Source organism: Mixophyes fleayi, chromosome 5, assembly GCF_038048845.1.
Source record: "Mixophyes fleayi isolate aMixFle1 chromosome 5, aMixFle1.hap1, whole genome shotgun sequence".
Lineage (NCBI taxonomy): Eukaryota > Metazoa > Chordata > Amphibia > Anura > Limnodynastidae > Mixophyes > Mixophyes fleayi.
The window spans coordinates 246,221,252-246,243,976 of record NC_134406.1 but is presented as its reverse complement, the minus strand read 5'-3'; the positions used below and the strand labels follow the sequence as shown (position 1 = coordinate 246,243,976).

Sequence of the window (22,725 nt, the reverse complement as noted above, 5' to 3'; positions counted from 1 at the left end):
GGCAATTTGTAGCATGTCGATTTTGGCTACTACAATGGCGATTTACTATCAACTCGCACTTTAATACATCGTCGGGTTCAAGCTCGCCCCCGAGAAAATCGCTGAAAAAGGCAAATCACAGCTTGCCACATTTTGCCCCTAGTGTTTCACTAACGTAATTATGTCATTTGGCAGGTTTTAATTAAGTATTTATGTAAATGTGTTGTTTGTACATATATCATTTTGTCACTTTTGAACTTATGTTATTTTGTCGTTTTGTGGTAAGTACGGCCCTGCGGAACCCTTATAAATAAAAGATATTAATAAATAATAGTTTTTATAATTTATTTCGTTGAATTTAAATTCAGCAAATTGCAACAGAATGTGGTGGGTAGAAATTTTTTTCATTAGGAAAAATATTCTAATTTGAAGTATCACTTATTAAAACCAAATTCTATAAATGTCAGAGATAACAGATTAAATGAGGGTGTATTAAATGTGTAGTATATATCCCCTTTTGTGACTTATAAAGGACATTAAAAGTTACTTAGGAGTTCTATAAGAATATAAAAAACCTGAGCGGTTTTATATAGGTCACTGATCTCTGAGGTAACTTTATAGTAGGGGTACTTTATCCCTACTATAAAGAAATTATAATACGCAAATTCATCATAGGCAAACCGAGGGGGGAGGTTTCCTAGTACCTGGAAAACCCCCCTACAAGCCTGGGACACTGTATAATTGAGGTGGCTGGACCCTGCCCCTGCTTCACACGGTTCTGGTTGAAAAGGGAGAGCTGCATGCACCTAACAGTAGTGCACGCAACATTGTCCATGTATATTATGGGGATAGGAAGAGTTGGAGAGCAGCCAAGCACTGTCTAAAATTATAGCCACGCCCCCATGAATGCTGGTCACGCCCTCTGGAGACGTGGTGTGGAAACCCCCCTCTACAAATCCTGCATTTGCCCCTGGTTATTAGCACACAGATCTACACTAACAGGCTCACATTTACACTGACTGAGAGACAGACTCATACTGACTGACACAAAGTGGTGATTCAATTAGCGGTGAGGTAACCTCGCGGCTAGGTTACCATGTGAATTGGTAGGTAATGATCTTCGCTTATTTGGTCGCACAGAATAATGATACTTTGACACAAATCATTCCCACCACACTTTTTTTTGCTATTTTTATGTGGGACTGATCCAAATCTGATGCCACCATACCTGTTAGTGTCTTAGCAATCACTGAGTCCAAGAATATGGCCTACAGGAGGTCTCAATGGCGCTACTTCCTGTCTCTTACAACACAAGTCTCATCCTTGGGGGTATATTATTTACTAAAATGCTGGTTTGAAAAAGTGGAGATATTGCGTATAGCAACCAATCAGATTCTAGCTGTCATTTTGTAGAATGTACTAAATAAATGATAACTAGAATATGATTGGTTGCTATAGACAACAGCTCTAGTTTTTTAAATCAACAGCTTGATAAATTTACCCCTTTGGACTCGAGAGCTGCTATGGCCATGAAAGGAATGCGGGAGAAGGAATTAAATTGATTTTTCACATCAACGAAAGGTATGTAAAGAATCTGTATAATCCTTATATAAAAGCCGTATTACCCAGTTCAAATGAATATATCAGTAATGAGTAATGTGACTAGACATCCGAGACTTCTTATAATATAGCACCCACGCTAATGAATTAAGTACTATCATCTAGAGAGATCTATCCGCAAACTTTAAATCAGAAGCGGCTAGCTAGCGCTGCCTACTGTCATCATCATCATTTCGTCTTATTGCACCCTCCAGCACCCGCAACAGATACACACTGAGGTATCATTGCACCCTGCAGCAAACCACTGAGCTGAACATGAGGGTGGCCTTACACCTTTCCCATCCTGCTGAGAAGTATCCCAAAATTTAGCGCCTTAAAAGATTGTAAACGAATGCACCTAGCCTGTAACTGTCATGGTTTCATAATGTAATTTTAGATCCTTAAAATGTGTTTTTTTAAAAACTTCTTTGTCAAAATATTTTTGATTCAATTTGATAAAATTAGAACTACTGGCCCATTCTTATGAATCACTCAAAACAGATTGCTGGATATTTTCTCACATTGAATTGAAATAGCAGTTTTGAACTGATTTCTCTCTGTGGACAAGATTAACAATAAAATTTATTTTTTTACGTGGCAAAATATGATGGTCGGTGAAAATGCAAAAAAATATTGAGATGAAAAAAAGAATAAAAATACCTATCATCATCAATAAAGATAAAAGTGAGCACACAGGATTCTATTAATGTTTGTGTTGGTTTTGTAACTGTGAGCTGGCATTTTTCTGATAGTGATTGATAATTTACTATCATCATCAAAATTCCTGCAAAGTGCAAACAACCCCTAGAACTAGGCTAAATGTGGTCTTCACCTTTACCAGGCACCTTTCCCTTAGACTCTAAGGGAAAGGTGCCTGGTAAAGGTGAAGACCACATTTAGCCTAGTACAACCAAGTACCGGTGCACACCTATCACTCTAAGCGCAGGGGTGGGCAAACCTGTCCTCAAGGGCCATATCCAGTTCATGTTTTTAGGATTTCTGTCTGTAGAAACAGGTGGGATAATTACTGACCCAGCCAAATAGATTAACTCAGCTGTACATGATTAAAGAAATCCTAAAAACATGAACTGGATATGGCCCTTGAGGACAGGTTTGCCCACCCCTGCCTTAGAGTGATAGGTGTGCACCGGTACTTGGTTGTGCTCCAGGGACTTAAGAGTAGGGGCCTATACCAGAACAGATTCTGTTGCAAGATATATTGGAGACACCAATCGAGTGTGCTAGCACCTAATCAGAAGGCTCCTAGCGAGTCACGCCTCCCTTGGGTGATTTCATGAAGTGCGATCACATGATCACTTTGCATAGCCTGCTTGACCGCTTGGAAGCGTCCATGCCAACCAGGAAGCCAGGAAAAGCAGTAGCATATACTGCAAGGACAAGAGCTGACCAGCAATAGAAAGTTATCACAATTTAAAATTAGGACTGTCATCACTCCCCAGGCCAGTCCGGGGTCAATATGTGCTTGCATAAGCTGGCTTTCCAGGTCCCGCATGCACACTGGAAGTGGAAGCCCGAACTTTAGCTTCCAGTTTCAGTATAAACAAAACATTTATAAAGTTGTATAAAAAATGTAAATAAAAATAAAATAAACTTTATTTAAATAAACAAAACAAAGATTTTACTATCCTGAGACTGCGATAGCGATAAGTATTACAGTGGCGGCAGAGGCCTCCGTTGATACCTGGCAATCGTCTTTACCATCAAAGTGGCTTTGTTAACTAGGCCCATTTATAAATAAATGGCAATAATGTTTAATTAGCGTTAAAGAAAAAATGGATGACATAAGGTTAAAGCATTTATTAAAATAAGTTCATACCCCTTACCTTTATCTCCTCGTGATCTTTCCTTCATTATTTATTTTATATTAACTAAAGCAAAACATTGTTGCTTTTTATTCTGCAATAATAAATCAAATTCTTAGCTCCAACATCTGTGATGAATATACCACTTAACCTGAAAAGCTTTGAAAGACAAGAATACGTTAAGATAAGTGTGATGCCTGATAATTCAGAACCTGAAAGTGTCAAAATATATACATTTTAGATTTTTTTAAAGAAATGTTAAGAAATGTAACAACAAAAACTTGGTCAACTTGCCAAGCAGTGTATAAAGCACATTTTGGGCCCCACATCAAAAAACGATGTACTTTGGCCTTGTAGTGTTGACTTGCTGCACTATTGTCCTTTCTGAAACTTTTAGTTTATCTAATAACCTGTGTTCTGTGCTCTCAAACTCCAGTAGCTTTTCCCTAAACAGCTTCAACATGTTCTGTTTTCTACCTGGCCCCTAAATTCTTTAACTTAGAAGATGTTTAAGGTGAAAAGGTTGGGTGAAAGAATTACTGCAAACGCTTTGAGCTAAGGGTGTGGAGCGCCTAGGAGCAGCTGGAAAAACCACCCCAGTAACATTGTCATAAGATAATTTTTTTTTTTTTTGGACAGTCAATTTAATTTGTTACTGTGGTATTGGGTTTCAGGGAGGGACAAGATTAAAGTCTTCAATTCCAGACAACACACCCCTCTTAGCTTCAAATACTAAATGATTGACAGTAGGTAGACTAAAGTTTTGTTGTATTTTTTTTTTTTGTTATAACTTTGTTCTGTCAACTGTTTCATAATTTGTATGCCTATATTACCGAATAACCTGTTTACAAAGCTATATAGAAAAATAAATATTAAAAAGAAAAAGTACTGCAATGATTTTATGCTTTATTATTTTATTTTATTATAAAGCATCCATATTTGTATTAATAAAATATTAAGAAATTCAGCAATTTTTAAATGCATCATTTAAAATACAAGAGGAAATAGATAAATGATTCAAAGTATATTCAGATTTCATGAAAACACGTACATTAAGTTTTATTTTTACTAATTGTATCCCACAAATCAGTGTTATGCTTTGACATTATGCTATTATATTCAAATATGTAGTAATAATAATATTTAAATTGGATGTGTGAACTTTATTTCATATAGAAGTACGTTTGCATACCTCCCACCATTTGAGTACCCAGAATTGGGAAAGGGGGCGTGTACATGTCACAATGGTGGGCGTGGTCATGTCATGGTGGGGTGTGGTCACTCTCCCAGAGGGCCTAGCGCAGTGAAGCACCTGGCTGCCCTAAAGCTGGGTACACACTACAGAAATTTCGACCAACTTTTTATGCCGAGCGATTTTACATGCGATCGATGTTCCGGTCGCTCGGTCCATGGACTGCATACACACTAGCCTTGTTTAGGACGATAAAGGGAAGAGCGGACGTCCCTTTAGCGACTTTTTACAGCCATGTTGTCGTGAGCAATGACTGTAATTTCGTACTCACTGTTGTGGATCGGTCAGAAGTTTATACACACTACACAGCGGAAACGAGATTGGAACGAAAATATTAAACAGTACGACCAACCAAATGAGGCGACAATCATCCATTTGGGCAGACTTTCGACCATCGTGTCACTGCACACACTGACCCGACTTTTGAACGAGCGGTCGTATGTCGGCTGATTGAGCCGATTATTGGATGAAAACTGTGTAGTGTGTACCCAGCTTTAGGAACCGTCCTTCTCCTCAGGACACTGCAGCATGCACCAATAGCAGGTGTACAGAGCCCCACATTCCAACCAATGGGAGACACATGTCCACCGGTGCGGCAGCGGAACAGAGACCGAAATTCGGGACTGTCCAGCCAAAATCGGGACAGTTGAGAAGTATTCATTTGACACAATTCTTCCTGAATTAATCTGACACTAGCCTGACGTCGTTACTGTGTTATGCTCCCTGTTCCTAGCTAGATGATATAGTAATAATAATTTAATTAGAATAACCTTATAGTGACCAATATAATCATTATACTAAACAATACAATGAATTTGGTCTCTTAATTCACATTTACAATATTTATAATAATAAAATTAGAAATCATATGTTAAAATGCCATGATATTGTGACCAAGGAAACACACAACATGATTGTGTGACAGAACTATCAAAGTGTGCCAATATTTTGAATTTCATGTACTGAATCAGGACTGGCATTGTCTGAAAATATGGCTGGGCTGATTGTAATGATACTAATCATGTGACTTATAAAAGCCAATCAAATCACGTGATTTCTATTTCCTTGTTACAGTCTAAAGGTTATATTTACTAAACTGCGGGTTTCTAGCTGTCATTTTGTAGACTGTACTAAATAAATGATAGCTAGAATCTGATTGGTTGCTATAGGCAACATCTCCACTTTTTCAAACCCAGTTTAGTAAATATACCCCTAAATGTGAATTTCATATACTGATGACTACATGAAGTATAATTATCTTTGTAACATTATTCGGCCTCCCATGTGTCCCATTTGAACTTATTATACTTATTTTTTCATAATTCAGAGGTCTGATGGACCAAAATGAACAGGGTGAGGATAGATGTCAGCGTCTGTATATAGTAGTTTATTTAGAATTTAAAGAAGCACTCACAGTAAAATGCTAACTTTTACCTTCATCATACCAGCCTATATACAGCAAAACACAATATAAGAAAAGGGAGTGCACATAAATATGTATGTTACAAAGGTGTACATTACAATTGAAACCAATTTTCCTTATGACATTGTAGGATTTTAAGGCATCACTGTAACCAACGGTCACAGTAAATAAATATATACAATGTTTTTGGGCTGCTGAAAACAGCAGCGGAGTGTGATGGCTGCCGCACCCTCTGCAGCGGTGTAAAGTGCGTTGAGTCATATTGAGAAAAAGGCGCTAAATAATTATTACATATTTTACAGATGTCAAACGCATGGCTCCCTCTATGAACCAAGGGTGAAGTGCTATCTGCTATCTGTATTTTTGCAGATGAGAGGGGGTCCCAGATGAGCTTTTCCTTTATTGATATAACCCGATTCCCTACTGTTGTATAGCGTGCCTTATTATACCGAGCCAAAGTACAAGAGAAAGAGTTCACTGGTTATATTAATTGACAGTTTCCAATTCCAAAACTACCATTTGCCCACTTAAATAAATCATCAAAGGGAGAGTAAATGTTGCGACTACATATTAAATGTGCGCCCCTTATGGTGTATGCACACTGAACTAGTCACCGCCATGGCGCAACTCTTTCCTTGACCTAAAAAAGTGCCCCCTGTGCCAATACACCATGCCCATACATCTTATACCTACCCTTCAAATTTTTAATAGGCTACTCCTATTCAGGAGAATGCTATGTACATGGTAGTTCTCCAAGTCAATGCTTTCCCTAGTTTAATTGGACACACTCCCTCTATAAGGTTTGCACTATTTCCACAACATCTCTACATATGTCCATAACACTACAGGGGGTATCTGCCAAAGTTGGATCCACAGAAATAGTAACAAGAATTGTTATTTTTTTTGTAATTTACAGGAAATAGATTTGGCTAATTGGAAAATCTACTAGAGGCAAACTATAGACCACCATTTTTCACTAAAACACTCCCTTTCATAGTGAACCCCAGCCCCAGGCTGCTCAGTGCAGGTTTGACGCTCTCTAGGGTGCAGGGCTACAAAACAAACATCCACTGTGTCCAACCGCCTACCAGCCCTGTGCTGAAATACGCCGATACTCTTCCTGACTCGTCCCCTGGGCTGGAGTAATGAACAAGATTGGTCCCAGTATAATTTATGTACCATTAAACCGAATTTTAAAAAAAAAACCATGATATTAAAATAAAGTTGAAAGTTTAGCCAGTGGTGGATGTACTGGCTCCTGCGAGGGACACCATGCATTCTGTATGAATAAAGGCAGGAGGAGAGTCAGCATGATCTGCCAATCTTAGGTAGATAACGTTATCTCCAGGTGTAAACAATGGCAGACTTCAACAAGCTGTCAGTAAGACAGGCAGCAGGTAGCGTGTAACTCATACTTGCCTACTTTTGCAAACTTCTTTTCGAGAGAGGGGCGTGACTGGAAGGCGGGGCGCAACCAATCATGTCAATTTGGCCCGCCCCCCGTGACGGAAATGCCGTTTTGTCGTAGGGAGCAGGGCCATAATGACGTGATTTACCGCAAATCGCGTCATTTTGGAAAGGCAGAAGCGGGATGCGGAGGACTTGCCAGCTCTCCCAGGAGTCTGTGAGACCGACCCGAATTTCGGGAGTCTCCAGGATATTCCGGGAGAGTTGGCAAGTATGGTGTAACTAGTTCAGGGCTAGTTTTATTTTACAGGTTGCTCTTAATAAGAAAATAAAAAGACAAAATGAAATGATACACTATGTCTGTCCGGCGCTATTTGTGTTTCCTTCTAAGTTATGGGGGGATACCGAACGCCAAACACAAAACAATAATATCAACAAACAAGTTAGTCCACCTTATGGGTGAGCAGCCTGTCTGGTTTACATTCCCTGATTTCTCCCCAGGCAGTGAGAGAGAGTTAGAACACTGTGTCTCCCTTTTATGCTCACATTAACTCACACAGCTGCAGGCTGCTAATCAGGCGAACTAGGACGGGCATAAGAGAATAGAGGCTGAACCACTTCCCTCCGTCTTCATTCTATGATCAGCCATAGTCCAGGGGTCCTGTAAGCTAGCTTTTACATAAGCTGAATAAAATGAAAATACAGCAATGTAAAGTCCCCTGGAATTTTAAAACACATAAAATAAGAACCTACATAATAAACACCTCTAAATGTACCACTTGTGTGTGTATGTATATATATAACGGTATAGGTGTAAAAATATACTGGAAAGGTATACAAAAAGGTGCTACATCGCTGTGACTGAAAGTACAATACACAATCCATAATGAAGATACAGGTGCAGACTTTAAGCACAAAGAACCTCGGGCCTGATTCATTAAGGATCTTAACTTAAGAAGTTTCTTATTTAAGTCTCCTGGACAAAACCATGTTACAATGCAAGGGGTGCAAATTAGTTTTCTGTTTTGCACATAAGGTAAATACTGACTGTTTTTTTATGTAGCACACAAATATCAACTTTAAATTTCAGTGTACAAATAAGCTATCAAGTATTTGTGTGTTACATGAAAAAACAGTCAGTATTTAACTTATGTGCAAAACAGAAAACTAATTTGCACCCCTTGCATTGTAACATGGTTTTGTCCAGGAGACTTAAATAAGAAACTTCTTAAGTTAAGATCCTTAATGAACCAGGCCCCTCATGTTTATTCTAGAAGTTATATTATAGCATTATATTACTGCAGAGTTTAACATTTATTTGTCTTTAATTATGTATAAATATATTGTAGTTGTTGGTGGGGAAAGTGTGTGTGGTTATGTAAAACAGAGGCATCATCAGCCCCCATATTAATGCAGCCCCTAGTAGCTGGAATGAGGAGCGGCAGCTGATCTCACCAAAGAGGCCACATGGAAATCACCAAAGGAGGAGCCCATCAGTGATCCGTTCAGTAGTGCCCAAAAAAGGGGTACAGCATTAGTCCTACGATTCAACTCTGGGGTATTGTTGAGCTTGGGGTAACCCTTACCCTTCACTTGCTGCCTAATGCTGTATTCTGAGCCCAGGCTTTATGCTATATCACCAGTCTATCTGCTGCTCATAGAGACGGAGCCATATTTTACCCGACTGTGATGACTCATACATAGCCTCATAAATCCAGCGTACTCTAGATCGAACGCTCCATCAAACATATAACGACAGATGTTGCTTTCTCGGGGACAGCAGATGGGTATATATCAAAATGACGTATTATATAGTGAGACTGGTACAATTGATTAGTCCCAGTAGTCATACATGGGGCAGCACGGTGGCTCAGTGGTTAGCACTTCTGCCTCACAGGGCTGTGGTCATGAGTTCAATTCCCGACCGTGGCCTTATCTGTGTGGAGTTTGTATGTTCTCCCTGTGTTTGCGTGGGTTTCCTCCGGGTGCTCCGGTTTCCTCCCACACTCCAAAAACATACTAGTAGGTTGATTGGCTGCTATCCAAATTAACCCTAGTCTATCTCTTTGTCTGTGTGTGTGTTCATGTTAGGGAATTTAGACTGTAATCTCCAATGGGGCAGGGACTGATGTGAATAAGTTCTCTGTACAGCGCTGCGGAATCAGTGGTGCTATATAAATAAATGATGATGATGATGAACATAGGCTCAGTGGGCCCAGCAGAGAAGACAACAATTTCAGCTGAGCTCAATGGCCGCAGCAGGGGAACACAGATTGTAGACCAGTAGATCCTCGATGGCAGTGAAATGACACTACTCTGCATTACTTTGTACTTCCCCATTGTTTTTACAAATCTTTAACTCATTTATGTTTCCCAGAAGATTACATGGCTGGTAGAGCACAGAGCTCATCTAAACTGCCGTCCACATACCCATCATGATATGTTTATCATCCAATATACACAAAACAGAGATTGTACTGTGCAGATGGACAATATTAAAAAACAAGGACAAATCTTTAAACTTGGAAATATTCCTGGAAAATAAGAACAATTAGCAACTATGGACTAAACATTGAACATTGCATTAACCTGCTAGTTTCATATATGAAAATATCAATGCTTGGGTTTTATGCTGGCTCCAATAAGTCTTTGTCAAAGTCAATATCTATGTTGATGTTACAAATGACCACCAGAAGGCAAATGTGAGCTGTAGATTGTAGATAACCTGCTGTAATCAGATCTGCAAAAGATAAAAACACAATCACAAACATCGCAATAACTATTCACAATAAACATTTGAAGCATTTTTTTTTTCCAAGAGAGCTCCTGTACTTTGCAATTAATTACATTTCTCTTCACAATAAGCTTTTATCCCCATCTCCTTTCCTTAACTGTAAATTAAAGTTTTTCAAAAATTTTCCAAAACACCTTGGATGATCATTTGCAATACCTATATTTAAGTGTGAGGAGGCTGCTCACTGGGTCCCTCTAGTATATCTATTGGATAATTACAATACATTAAGGGATAGATTTAATACACTTTCTAAAAAGGAAAAGTGGAGGTGTTGCCCATAGCAACCAATTAGATTCTAGCTATCATTTACCTAGTACATTTTAGAAAATAATAGCTAGAATCTGATTTGTTGCTATGAGCAACACCTCTATTTTTCTCTTTAGATGGTTTAGTAAATCTACCCCTAAGAGTGTATTGCAATCATGGATATTTTACTGAGAGCACTGTTCTCTCCAGCACCTATTACCTGCCACCAGGCTCTTGGAGCCCAACAGAGTCCTATTATAATAGAATAAACCATTGATTTTCCTATTATAACAGGCACTATGTGAGCACTACAGCCATCAGCGTGTGTGTTAGACCATTGACCACCAGTCCAGCCAGGTGTGGGCAATAACCGCCAACATTTTTCAATATTATTGCAACGTATTACACTGCGCCCACTCGGCTACTTCTTAATGCCAACTGGCTGCCAAAATTTTCTGGGGAGAACATCGGAAAAGAAGATAGGTGGTCCACCAGAGCCATGGTGCCAAGTACTTTTATTACTTGAAAACTATATTTATATCATCATCACCATTTATTTATATAGTGCCACTAATTCCGCAGCGCTGTACAGAGAACTTACTCACATCAGTCCCTGCCCCATTACAATCTAAATTCCCTAACACAGGCAGACCAGGGGCGGACCCAGACATTTGTCCTACCCCAGGCGATTTTAGGGGGGGGGCGATTTAGGCCCCGCCCCCTTTCTGTGTTCTAAGGCTGCCGGCGGCTGCACAGTATGTGCAGGTCCGTTTAGCAGTGAAAGTGTGCTGTCCCGCTGCTCTGATTGTGTTTAAAACACAATCAGAGCAGCGGGACAGCACACTTTCACTGCTGAACGGACCTGCACAGTGTGCAGCTGTCGGCAGCAAGCCCCTGGTAGGGGGGGCGATCTCCCCGATCGCCCTTCCCCTGGATCCGCCACTGAGGCAGACAGACAGACTAGGGTCAATTTGTTAGCAGCCAATCAACCTACAAGTATAAGAACAGAGGGCTGGATATAAGCCCGAGGGATAATAAAAGCTAAGGCTGTGTTGAACTGTATTGGACTCTGGGGGATTAAAGGGGCTGGTCTGATCAGGACGTCCGGATGAGTCATGGGGAGGAGTTACGGAGGTTATATATGGGATAGGCGGAGAAGAATCCATCTCTTACACTGCTGGACGTTACCCACCCTCCCTCCCTATGCATCAACAAAGATGGTCATCTGCGGTGATCGGGGACCGGTACAGTTGGCGGTGGTGGTTATCATGGAATAACAGGGCCGGAAATCGCAGTACAGTCGACGGCCAGTGGTAAGGGCACATGATGGTATCGGGCACACTTAACCCACCTGTTTTCAAATGGAATAGGCTATTAGTCTCGGTCCAAGTACTTCCCGACCGGGTTGACTTGTGGTTGCTTCCGTTAGCCTAGAAAAGGGGAGGGTTCTGTAGTGCCCGGGGCGGTAGCCCCGTTTAGGTAGATATGTGCGCCTTGGGGTGTGTGGTTGTCCCCCGTTTGCGGATGCCCCCTGGAAGGCTTGGGGCATCCTGGTTGGCCTGGCGGATGTCGACTCGGTCTGCTTCTTTCTCCACCACCATACCTTCAATAAATCCCGTGTTACTTTCCTCATATTTAAGTTGTCGTGTCTTTATTATGGTTATGGTTAAAACGATAAGAGAATAATGTAAGGAAAGGTATCAGCCATTAAGCATTTTATGTTTTGTTGGCGAGAATGGCACCATCAAGACGCACTCACCTGTTTTTTTCCGCATAGATACCCACAATTGGCCACGTTACTGCCTAAAGTAACGCGGCCTGCACACTATTACCGCTAGTACTGTAATTTTTAATGCTGATTTTTGCTGGAGCTGCAAGCAGAAATCCGGGTTAAAATTACTGCATTAACGGTAATATAGCGCAGGCCGCATTACTTTCAGCAGTAACGCCAATTGAACTGACATGCAAAATCAGGACGAAATAATCCCACTTTTATATGTGTAAGCATCTCCCCTTTCAAGGTCCACCAATTGGGACAATGGAGAGCTCTTCATACCTCGCCTCTGCATCTCCTGGAATGGAGGTATCAAATCAAATGTTGATAAGTATATATATATAAAACTATCCCAAGTCATTACATAGCTCAGCTTTCTCCTGTTCAAATTCTATTGAATGTAAAAAATCTGCAAAGCAAAATGTATACCTGTGATTTTATCTTGTGTTATCTCGCGCATTCTGTAAATGAATACGATGCTCACTAATGAGAGCTTTCCCCTAGGGCAGTATTGACAGAACCATTGTATAGTGCCCCAGTTTTCATTAATGTTTCCACCTCTATTATTTTACTGTATGTATGGACAAATGCGAAGTACTGCATATTTTTTTCTGTAGGGCCAGTGCAAATTCTTTTACGCTGACAAATCTGTGTGCGCAGCTAATAAAATGATTTTATACCCATTGCAGCATATGTCCTATTGTGTAGGTTACGAGCATTATAAACAAGAAAATCTGCTGTGCTTCCTCTTAGTTGGTATTTTAATGCCGTTTTCATATTATCTAACCGTTAAAATGGCGGCTTAGCTCTGTAGTGGCGACAACTTCTTGGTAGGCGGTTCTATTGCGGACTCTAGAGCATGATTGGACGACCAAGCGGAACTCGCTCGGATGTGTTTGTCTCTAAGCGGAAGTTCCGCCCACACCAAACATGGCGGGTGAGGCCGCAATGGAGCTTCTGTTTTTAGATACTTTCAAGCACCAAAACACGGAGGTGAGAGAACAGTTCTTGTTGATTATTCATTTAATGGTTTGCATAGGACATGGGGTTGTTGCAGAGAGATAATCATTATAGTCGTGGTAGATATGCAGGAGTCGGCCTGAGGCCTAAACATCCTGCTTCAGGAGCTGTATTCACGGATATGTCACTTATTGGCCCTATAGAGCAAGCTCATTAGGATCAGTATCCGTATAAGGAGGACATGTCAGTTTCTCTATGCAGGAGTTCTCTCTAGGACAAGGGATTTACTTCTATTTGCATATATTCTGCATTGATAATGTGTATATGATGTAAATTAGTTATAGTAGATTTAGGCAGCCTGTTACCCTCTGTCTGCTGTGGAACTATAAGTCCCATTATTTGCTGCCATGGTATGCTAAGGCTTGTACTTCAAGAACTAGACAGTTTGTGTGTATATATATATATATATATATATATATATATATAGTGTGTGTATTTGTATTATTATCCTTTACTTGCATAGTATTTGCATATTATTGTCCTTTATATAATGCCTACTTTTTGCACAGTGCTTTACAGATCAGGCTTAAATCATTCACACCAGTGGAGCTTACAGTCTAAATTCTGAAATACATGCACACATTTGGATTAATTACTCAGCAGCTAGTTCAGTGTTGGCTAACCTCTGGCACTCCAGGTGTTGTAAAACTACAAGTCCCAGCATGCTTTGCCAATATATAGCAGCTTATTGCTGGAAGGGTATTCTGGGACTTGTAGTTTCACAACACCTGGAGTGTCACAGGTTAGCCAACACTGAGCTAGTTATTCTGCCAGTGCGTATTTGGAATGTGGGAGGAAGCCGGATCACCCAGAGGAAACCTATGTGAACAGAGGGAGAACATAGAAACTCCACACAGTGCTCCAGTTGGGATCAAACCCATGTTACCAATGCTGTGAAAACAATGATGCAAACCACTGTGCATGCAAAAATATAAATAGATGGAACCAAAATGTAACCTATCTTATCCAGGGTTTTAAATTAGAAACAGTAAAAATAATGATAACAAATGATCATAAAGATATATGTTGTCACATTCTAAATATTTGACTACATGGGGACAAAACAGTGTCCTATTATTATAATATTCAAGATGTAGAGTGTCCACTTGTAGTTATGCTTAGGAGAGTGCAGATAATGCCTCCAGTGTGTGTGTATATTTTATATGTATACATACACACAATATATGATCAGCGCACACCTTGAAATAACTGCAAGGGCAAGGAGGCACTGTATAACTTGTAAATACAGTATCTCTCTTCTCTCTCTATACCATATGTATAATCCAAAATTTCAGTCTGATTTGAGAACTTTATCAAGAATATATATATATATATATATATATATATATATATAATTACACGCAGCAATACCACTAATGCTCCAGGTTACAAAGTTGTCTTATCAGTTCGCATTTTTCTATATTGTGCATTGGAATCTGGTGATCACCAAACGTGGTACTTCCGCCTAATGGAATATAAATACCAGTTTACCAGTTTATTCTTTGCTGGACCAAGCAGCCAAATTCAGGTTGCACCACCCCCTTTCTGTCTGTGTCAATCAGATAGGTCATTCCAGTTGTAATTGATGTGACAATTATACAACAATAAAATGTTTGTTTTTTCACACATTACTGTAGACTGCAATCTACATTTCTGCATGTGTAGCATTGAAAAAAATTGGTATATTTATGTTTCAGGTGTTTTTGTACAGAAGTATATTTGCAACACTCTGTTTACATTAGTCATTTTAGTATCCAGTATATGTCATTGTATGGATTTGAGTTGAGGTTTATGCAAAAAGGCATGTACGTCTTTAATGAATGTATTCGCGAATGAATACTGTAATACATACGGTTGCTTTTACAACAGTTTGAGCACCCCGGCCAAATTGTATGTGCCACGGAATCTCTTAAGTTAAAAGAAGCAAAAATCCTCTGTAGGGTACAAACATTGACATGACATTTCTACACATTTTAATGTACAATTACTATTTGCTGACTTTTCTCCATAAGCAGATGCGGTTGCTCTCCAGGCACATACATTTTGACCAGTGTAACCCAAACATTTGCATATAACTGTATAACATGTTCTGCATCTTTAAATACAGTTTATGGGTGTAAAACATAATTCGTTAATTCTGCTTGTGTTACGTTGTTTTTTGCAGCAAGGCAGCAATGTAGATGTGGTCCGATTTCCATGTGTAGTATATGTCACTGAAGTCCGAGTAATCCCTCCAGGGGCCAGAGGACATGGCAGCCTGCCGGACAGCAGGGCTTATGGGTGAGTTTTACACCAAACACAAATTATAGTAAAGCGTCCAAAAAAAATAAATATCAAAGTTTACATTTTCTCTATCATACATGCATGGAGACATTGCAGCCATGGGGTAAAGAGACCATTTCATTAAATAAATGCATAATGGTACAGTATATTGTTTAGTCTTATTGTGACTTACTAATGTCTCTTCATTACGAAGCAAAATGTATTTTCTCAATAACCGGAAGCTCTATGACACTGTCTATATTGGGGCTGCTATAGAACGTATAACTGAAATGATGTTGTGGTTTTATAGTTAGGTTTGCTGTGACAGTCTGTGTATGAATCTTCATCTGCAGTCATTGCACAGTATTAATGTTATCTAGAGGACTGCAAGCCAATCACACAAATGTTCTACTACTCCAAAGTGATAGAAGATAGAGAAGCACCATCCCTATGTAAAGCATGATTTTTCTGGAGGATAGAGCAAACATATTGGGCCTCGATCTACACAGCACACAAGATGAGGCACAGCATAAAATTCTCTTTGGAGGTGCTATGTACCTCAATTTGTGTAAACAAGTTAGCCTCAATTGTGTATTACAAGCATATTGTTCATAGCTGTTTTATACAAGGACTCATAATTTGTCCTCTATTTCTGATCACCTAGGCTAATGTATCTATTATTTCTTGCAGCGAGACCTCACCGCACACATTTCATTTGGACTTGTTCTTCAACAACGTCAATAAGCCAAGTGCTACCGTGTTTGACAGACTGGGGAGGTTTGTATAAGTTGCCTCTGTTATCTTTAACTTTTTAGATCTATTTCTATTGACCAATGCAATTGTACCCTCCCCATCTCCCCGCCAACGCACGAAGTATCAAAACATTATGATTATTTCTTTTGCAGTCATTTTGTTTGTATAAACCACTGTGGAAAAACTATAATATATGTCCCTACACTCATTAGTTAAATGTTGTTAGAGCAGATTTCACCAGATCATTTCCTTTGTCAGTTACTGCTGACATGTGCTTAGATCTCTTTGTCTTGTATCTATGTATTATAAATGATTGTTGTATGCAACGTTAGTTAACAAATGTTGATATTATCTGGATTAAATGACCAGTAAACCTATGATTGCAATTGGTAATAATGATCAAATATGTAAAAGTTTCTGATTCTTTTCACGTGAGGGTTTTTATTCATGGAGGAGGCATTTTGACTATGCACAGTAGCCTTCCTGTCAAGAGACTGCAGGAAACCTTTGGGCTGATAGTAAAAGACATCTTCGGAGTAAGCACTCATCGGCTGCCTAGAGACCCCTGTGGTGCATTGCTCTGCACTGCAGTCTGGGGGAGGCTGTACATGAACTAGTGATGACCACGAGGAACGCACTGTCAGTACTCCCTGTACAAACTGCAATTGAAAGTTGGACAAAAAAATGCATCAAGCTTGTGCCGTGTCTATCTGGTGTTTGGGGCAGTGCCACTAGCACTGACAGTGCAGCCCTCGTGGTGATTAATAGATTGCTCTTTTTAGATCCATTAATACAGCACACCACAGGCAGCTTGCAAGCTTACGTTAGTAATTATTCTAAGTCCTAGTATGGTATGGAGAATATTGTACCAGCTGGTAGTTTTGGTTTAGTATTTATTTTAAAGTGATTTGTTTTGATATTTTCCAGTCTGTGGGGCTAATGCTGATAGAGCGAAAATCTACTTGTGTTTTATTTATTTTTTCATGTTTATCAACAGTCTGGAATACGATGAAAACAGTTCTATTATCTTCCGGCCAAATGCAAAGGTAAGTGATGGATATTATGCTGTATTAAAACATGGAGGGTAAAACGCGTTTATGCAAATATGACATCTTTTTAATAATGTAATGTTTGTTGTTCTTAAAAAATAAAAAATATGTGCACTTCCGTATCTTTTTTTGTTTGTTTTTACTTATAGATAATGGTGGAAAACAATTAGACTTTAGGAGCCCAGCCTATGAGCCAGATATATGCATCCATTGACATAGTAAAAATGACACCCAGAATTAGGTGCCAGAAGTAATTATTTTAGACATATTGGATAGCCTAGCTCCTGGGAGTTGTGCAGCCTTGGCAATAAAAGAGAAATGTAGGATTCAGTCATTCTGTGTGACTGCAGGCTTCAAACATCACCTATAGTTCTAGTTCAAATACATCTGTTATTTATGGAGGAAAACAGTTAATATTTCTGGTTTTTTTGACAGTCATAAGTTTTAACGTTTTTTTTTTTTATTGAAAATATGTAAATACTGTTGCATTTCTTAGAATGACTAAATCTACATAACCTATATTGTTTCCCTGCCCTTTAATTTGAATTGTTTATATTGGTGTTAAAGTATTCATTTGAGTCTGCAGTGAACACAGACTTCTTTTAGTATCTCAGACCCTGTCTATGTGTGGCACAGTCTTATGCTATTATTTATACAGACTTCTGGGTTTGTGCCCTCAGTCCCTTTGCCTGGACTGACTATCTGACCACTCTCTCAGGAGTTTATGCTTTGTTTGAAGGATTGATGTCATTCTGAACGTTCTTAATTTTGGTACAGCGTTAAAAGCTGATTTATTTCTGCTTTTTCTTAATACATTCGTAGTACTTTCACATCTCAATACAGTTGTTACGTATCATTTGACCAGTTGTTGTATTTTTGGATCAGGTTAATACAGATGGACTGGTGCTGAAGGGATGGTACAATTGCTTGACCCTGGCTGTCTATGGGTCGGTAGACCGTGTTATAATAAAACATGAACGAGATTCTCCGCCACCACCACCGCCGCCGCCTCCTCCTCCACAGCACCAGCAGATTGGACTGAAAAGGAATCCCAAACACGGTGAGTCAGGGAGATTTGTAGGAAGGTCGGCCTGTCGTTTTCTTGTGAGACTTAGAATGCTTGCTGCAAAGTCACAGAAGGGTTATACCTACAGTCTCAGTTTGAGTATTTATATTGATATGGTACCCTGATCAATGCAACATATAGGCAACTGAAAATATTTTATCTTGCTATAGTAAATCATTTCTTTAGTTCTAGCATAATCTTGCATGTGATTTAACATTAATAACTATAATGTGTGTTTATAACAAGGAAATGGATTTAACAATCTAGCACAGATGTTGTTTAAAGTGGAGCCTTTCACCTTTCTAAATTAACAATTTCAGGGTGCATGTAAACAAACATTCCTCCATCTGCGGTATATAGACACAGCTGATGTGTTAAACTCTGCTCTTGGAAGGTTGGCCTCTTTCTTTTAAACTTTAATTTTTAATAAAGATTTTACTTTCAACATAATTCTTAAAGAAGATAAGCAGACTGTTTGTTTAAAGCTGCTCATATGCGTAGTGATTCAGAAGTCTTATTTGGTCATTTTAGACCAAATAGACCACATATCGCTGCTGCATGAGGCCAAAACAACCTGCAGTTTCAATCGCCATCTGACAGGGATTGCATGATCATATATTGATCTGGACTAGCAGAATATGCAGTCAGACAATCCCCATGATCTCGTTGGGTGCACCAGCACTAATTGGGCATATAGGGTTCAGCTCCAGGGCACACAAGTGATTTAATGCACGTGTGGGCAAAGTAAAGCTGGTCTGCTTCATTTCAAATACTGTCTGTCTAGAAAAGGTCTAATGCATGACATTCACATCCAGATCATATTAAATATACTTTGAAATCTCAAGAGCATCAAAACTAATATCTACAAAGGTTATGTTTTCTCCTTGTGCTTATCAAGCTCCTTTAACAGGTTCTTGATAACCGCGTGGAGGGTAACCTCCTCCTCATCTTGTAGCGTAAAACTAGCTTGTAGAATGAAGTTCTGCAATTTTGGCATTGGCATGCTTTTATAGACTACTCCCTTTCCTTTTCGATTCTTCGTTGCGTGCTTGTGGCTACATATTAAATCATTTAGGTTGCATTTGTCATTCTCCTTTGATAGTTGAAGAAGACAAAGAAGACCAGTATAATGGTAGTCCACCAAGACCGCAGCCAAGAGGGCCCAGAACCCCACCAGGTCCTCCACCTCCTGATGATGATGACGATGAGCCAATGCCAGCTGCAGGTAGACTTTGATAATTGATAAGAGCGTCTTGAGTTTTCAGGTTTGATCCTTGCCTCATCAACCAAAAAGCCCCTCAAAATTAATTTCTAAGGACCAGTTATGGTGGGCAGAAGACAGCTGATCCTTGAGGGCTGTATGTAAATAAATGCACATGTCCCATAGACTATCTGTGCCTAAAAACAAAATATAATGAGCTAGTACTAATATATATATGAGCTAGGACTAATTGAATTGTCAGGATTCAGGAATGAATTAATAAAGTAGAGTTCTGAGTGTAGCACCATCTTGTCCTGCAGATAATATAAACAAAAGTAAAATATCTACTTGTACTGATATTTTTGTAAGCGACAAAGTGTTTCTTAGATTACTGTTCTCCTTTATATTCTTTATCAAAAACATCACTTGAGATTATAGCCCTGTTTTTAATGTGGAATTTGATGGAATGTGAACTGGCATTCTATACAGGTAAGTGAGCAAGGGGACAGCTTGTAATATCTTCATGCAGAATCTTATTAATATATAACGTATCTCCTATGTGCTTCTTTGTATTAGGCGTGGAGAAGGATGAAGATCGAGAACAGGGGGAAGGCTATTTTGAGCCTATATCTCCTGATCGAGTTTCTATTCACCCCGATGGCACTTACTCAGAAGAAGACGATGGGAATGATGATCCTCAAGATGATGGAGATGAAGATGACGACGAGGAGGAGGATGACGACGATGACCTCAATGCTGAGGATGATGAAGATGAGGACGATGTCCAAACGGGGGACAGTATTGCTGATGAAGATGATGAGGAGGGAGATGAGGAGGAAATTGAAGGTGATCTAGACCTGTTTATGTTTTGTCAGGCTTTTGTCATCTCAGTGTCCTTTGGTAGCATGACCTCCCTCTGTGGTGGCCAAGATTATGTTTAACTTAGAGCCAGGTTTGAGTTATACCCGATTAGTTCTGCAGAATGAGACCTATATGGTTAAATGCCAGTAGTAAATATTAGATGCTTCAGCTACCAAACTAATAAGATATTTCTAACCCAGATCTATTATTTAACAGACTGTGTTCTAAATTTGTGACTTATCTGAAATGCTTCCATGTTCTTTGATTAATGTTGGTTGTTAATTTATTCATAACCAGTGTTTCATAATGGCTCTCACCCACACACATACATAAGGCTTATGTTTTAAAAGTCATTCTTTGAAATAGGGCCTTCTTCAACCAGCACATCACACACCCAACATCACATTTTAAAGCATAAAAGGAATGGAGTTTGTCTTTAAATTCCACTTCACTGCAATCGATCCTACTTTTACGTAGAGGATCTGTACTATTTGCTTTTATTAACCAATCATGGCCATGTCATCATATAACATATGTACAAAGAATTAATTTAAATTGACTACAGCATTTTTTGCATCCTGAATCCTTACCTGACGTAAGGTGTTCTTCATTTCAGGAGATGATGGCTATGAACAGATTTCCAGTGATGAAGATGGGATTGCCGACTTTGAACGGGAAGCTTTTAAATATCCAAGTTTTGATATTGATTACACTCCTGAAGATTTAGCCTCTGTACCCACTATGACTTACGACCCCTACGATCGTGACTTGGGTCCGCTTCTGTACTTCAGCTGTCCATACAGAACTTCTTATGAGAATGAAGTCTTCAAGCTCCGGGACCAAGACCTTGATAAGGACAACTCTGGAGCAAGCGAGCTGTCCATAAAACTATTGGAACTACTGGACCTGTATCAGGATGACAGGGGTGCTAAGTGGGTTACAGCATTAGAAGAAGTACCCAGCTTAATAGTAAAGGGACTAAGTTTTCTGCAGCTTAAGGAGCCAGGACGAGACCATCTCGGTCAGTTAGTGGATTGGGCCGTACAGGCACTGGACTTGGAGCTGGCACTCCAGCAAGCTATAGCTTTGAATGTCCGGCAGCTGAAAGCAGGTACTAAGCTGGTCTCTTCGCTGGCCGAGTGCGGCACTCTGGCTGTAGAATTCCTCTTGAATGCCGATGTCGTTGGCAAGTTGTTTGCATTATTGTTTGCAGAACACGTATCATCCTCCCTCAAACTAAATGCATTTAAATCACTGGACAGCATCATCAGCACAACTGAAGGGATGGATGTGTTTTTAAAAGGTCATCCCGAATCGGAAGAAAAAAGCGGCTACCAAAAACTCTTGGAGCTGATCTTGTTGGACCAGACGGTGCGGGTGTTTACAGCATGCTCCGCTGTTCTGCAGAAATGTCACTTTTATGAAATACTTTCTGATGTGAAGAGGATGGGGGACCAGTTAGCTGAAAGCACAACTCCTCCTCCAGGCCATGGAGATCCTGATCAGGACACCCGGACTGTATTAGAGAAGCCTAGTAGAGACTATGATAATGATGTGGAGGTTCCCATGGATATGGATCGTCTCCTGGAATCCTCTAACATTAGCGAAGGAGACCAGGAGAAACTGGTTGGTCTTCTGAATGAAATATTCCATCTTTTAGTGACCGCTCCACACACTATGATCCAGCCACCTGTGAAGTCCTTCCCAACCCTTGCCAGAATCACCGGCCCACCAGAAAGAGACGACCCTTATCCTGTCTTGTTTCGGTAAGTACAGCATTACTCTATTTAAGCATTCATTTGTATAACTTCACTTTGTGAGTTACACCAGGATAATTGGACAAGCTGATGAACTGATTATTGGATAGGCATTGTTTTGTTCAAGCCACTCTTACCGGTAGTCAAATATATTTTTGGTTCAGAAAGTTACACTTTAGAAAAGGAATATAATTTTAAAAAAAAAATGCTCCTTTTCTTGATACTTTCCCTTAGCTACTCATAAAATGAATTCCTGTGCTGACATAGCTGTTTACAGGTGTAACAAATCTGTGTACTTTTTTAAAGGCTTGGACTATGCTTTTGGCCATGATCTATATCAGTGATGGCTAACCTGTGACACTTCAGGTGTTGTGAAACTACAAGTCCCAGCATACTCTGCCAGCTATCAGCTAGTTATCTACTGGCACAGCATGCTGGGGCTTGTAGTTTCACAACAGC

General features: G+C 39.6%; 1 protein-coding gene across 3 annotated transcripts in view; it reads left to right on the top strand.

Moving 5' to 3' along the window:
- Positions 1-13,205: 13,205 nt before the first annotated feature.
- VIRMA (vir like m6A methyltransferase associated) overlaps positions 13,206-22,725 on the top strand; it is a 29,617-nt gene continuing 20,097 nt past the window's right edge. For 2 of the 3 annotated variants that reach the window (XM_075213810.1, XM_075213809.1), the window contains exons 1-8: positions 13,206-13,290; positions 15,482-15,597; positions 16,270-16,356; positions 17,330-17,378; positions 18,267-18,441; positions 19,550-19,672; positions 20,225-20,494; positions 21,126-22,275. In XM_075213810.1, the coding sequence (XP_075069911.1) occupies positions 13,228-13,290; positions 15,482-15,597; positions 16,270-16,356; positions 17,330-17,378; positions 18,267-18,441; positions 19,550-19,672; positions 20,225-20,494; positions 21,126-22,275 (2,033 nt within the window). In that variant the 5' untranslated portion in view covers positions 13,206-13,227. The remainder of the gene's footprint in view (positions 13,291-15,481; positions 15,598-16,269; positions 16,357-17,329; positions 17,379-18,266; positions 18,442-19,549; positions 19,673-20,224; positions 20,495-21,125; positions 22,276-22,725) is intronic. The other variant, XM_075213811.1, reaches the window with a different exon arrangement.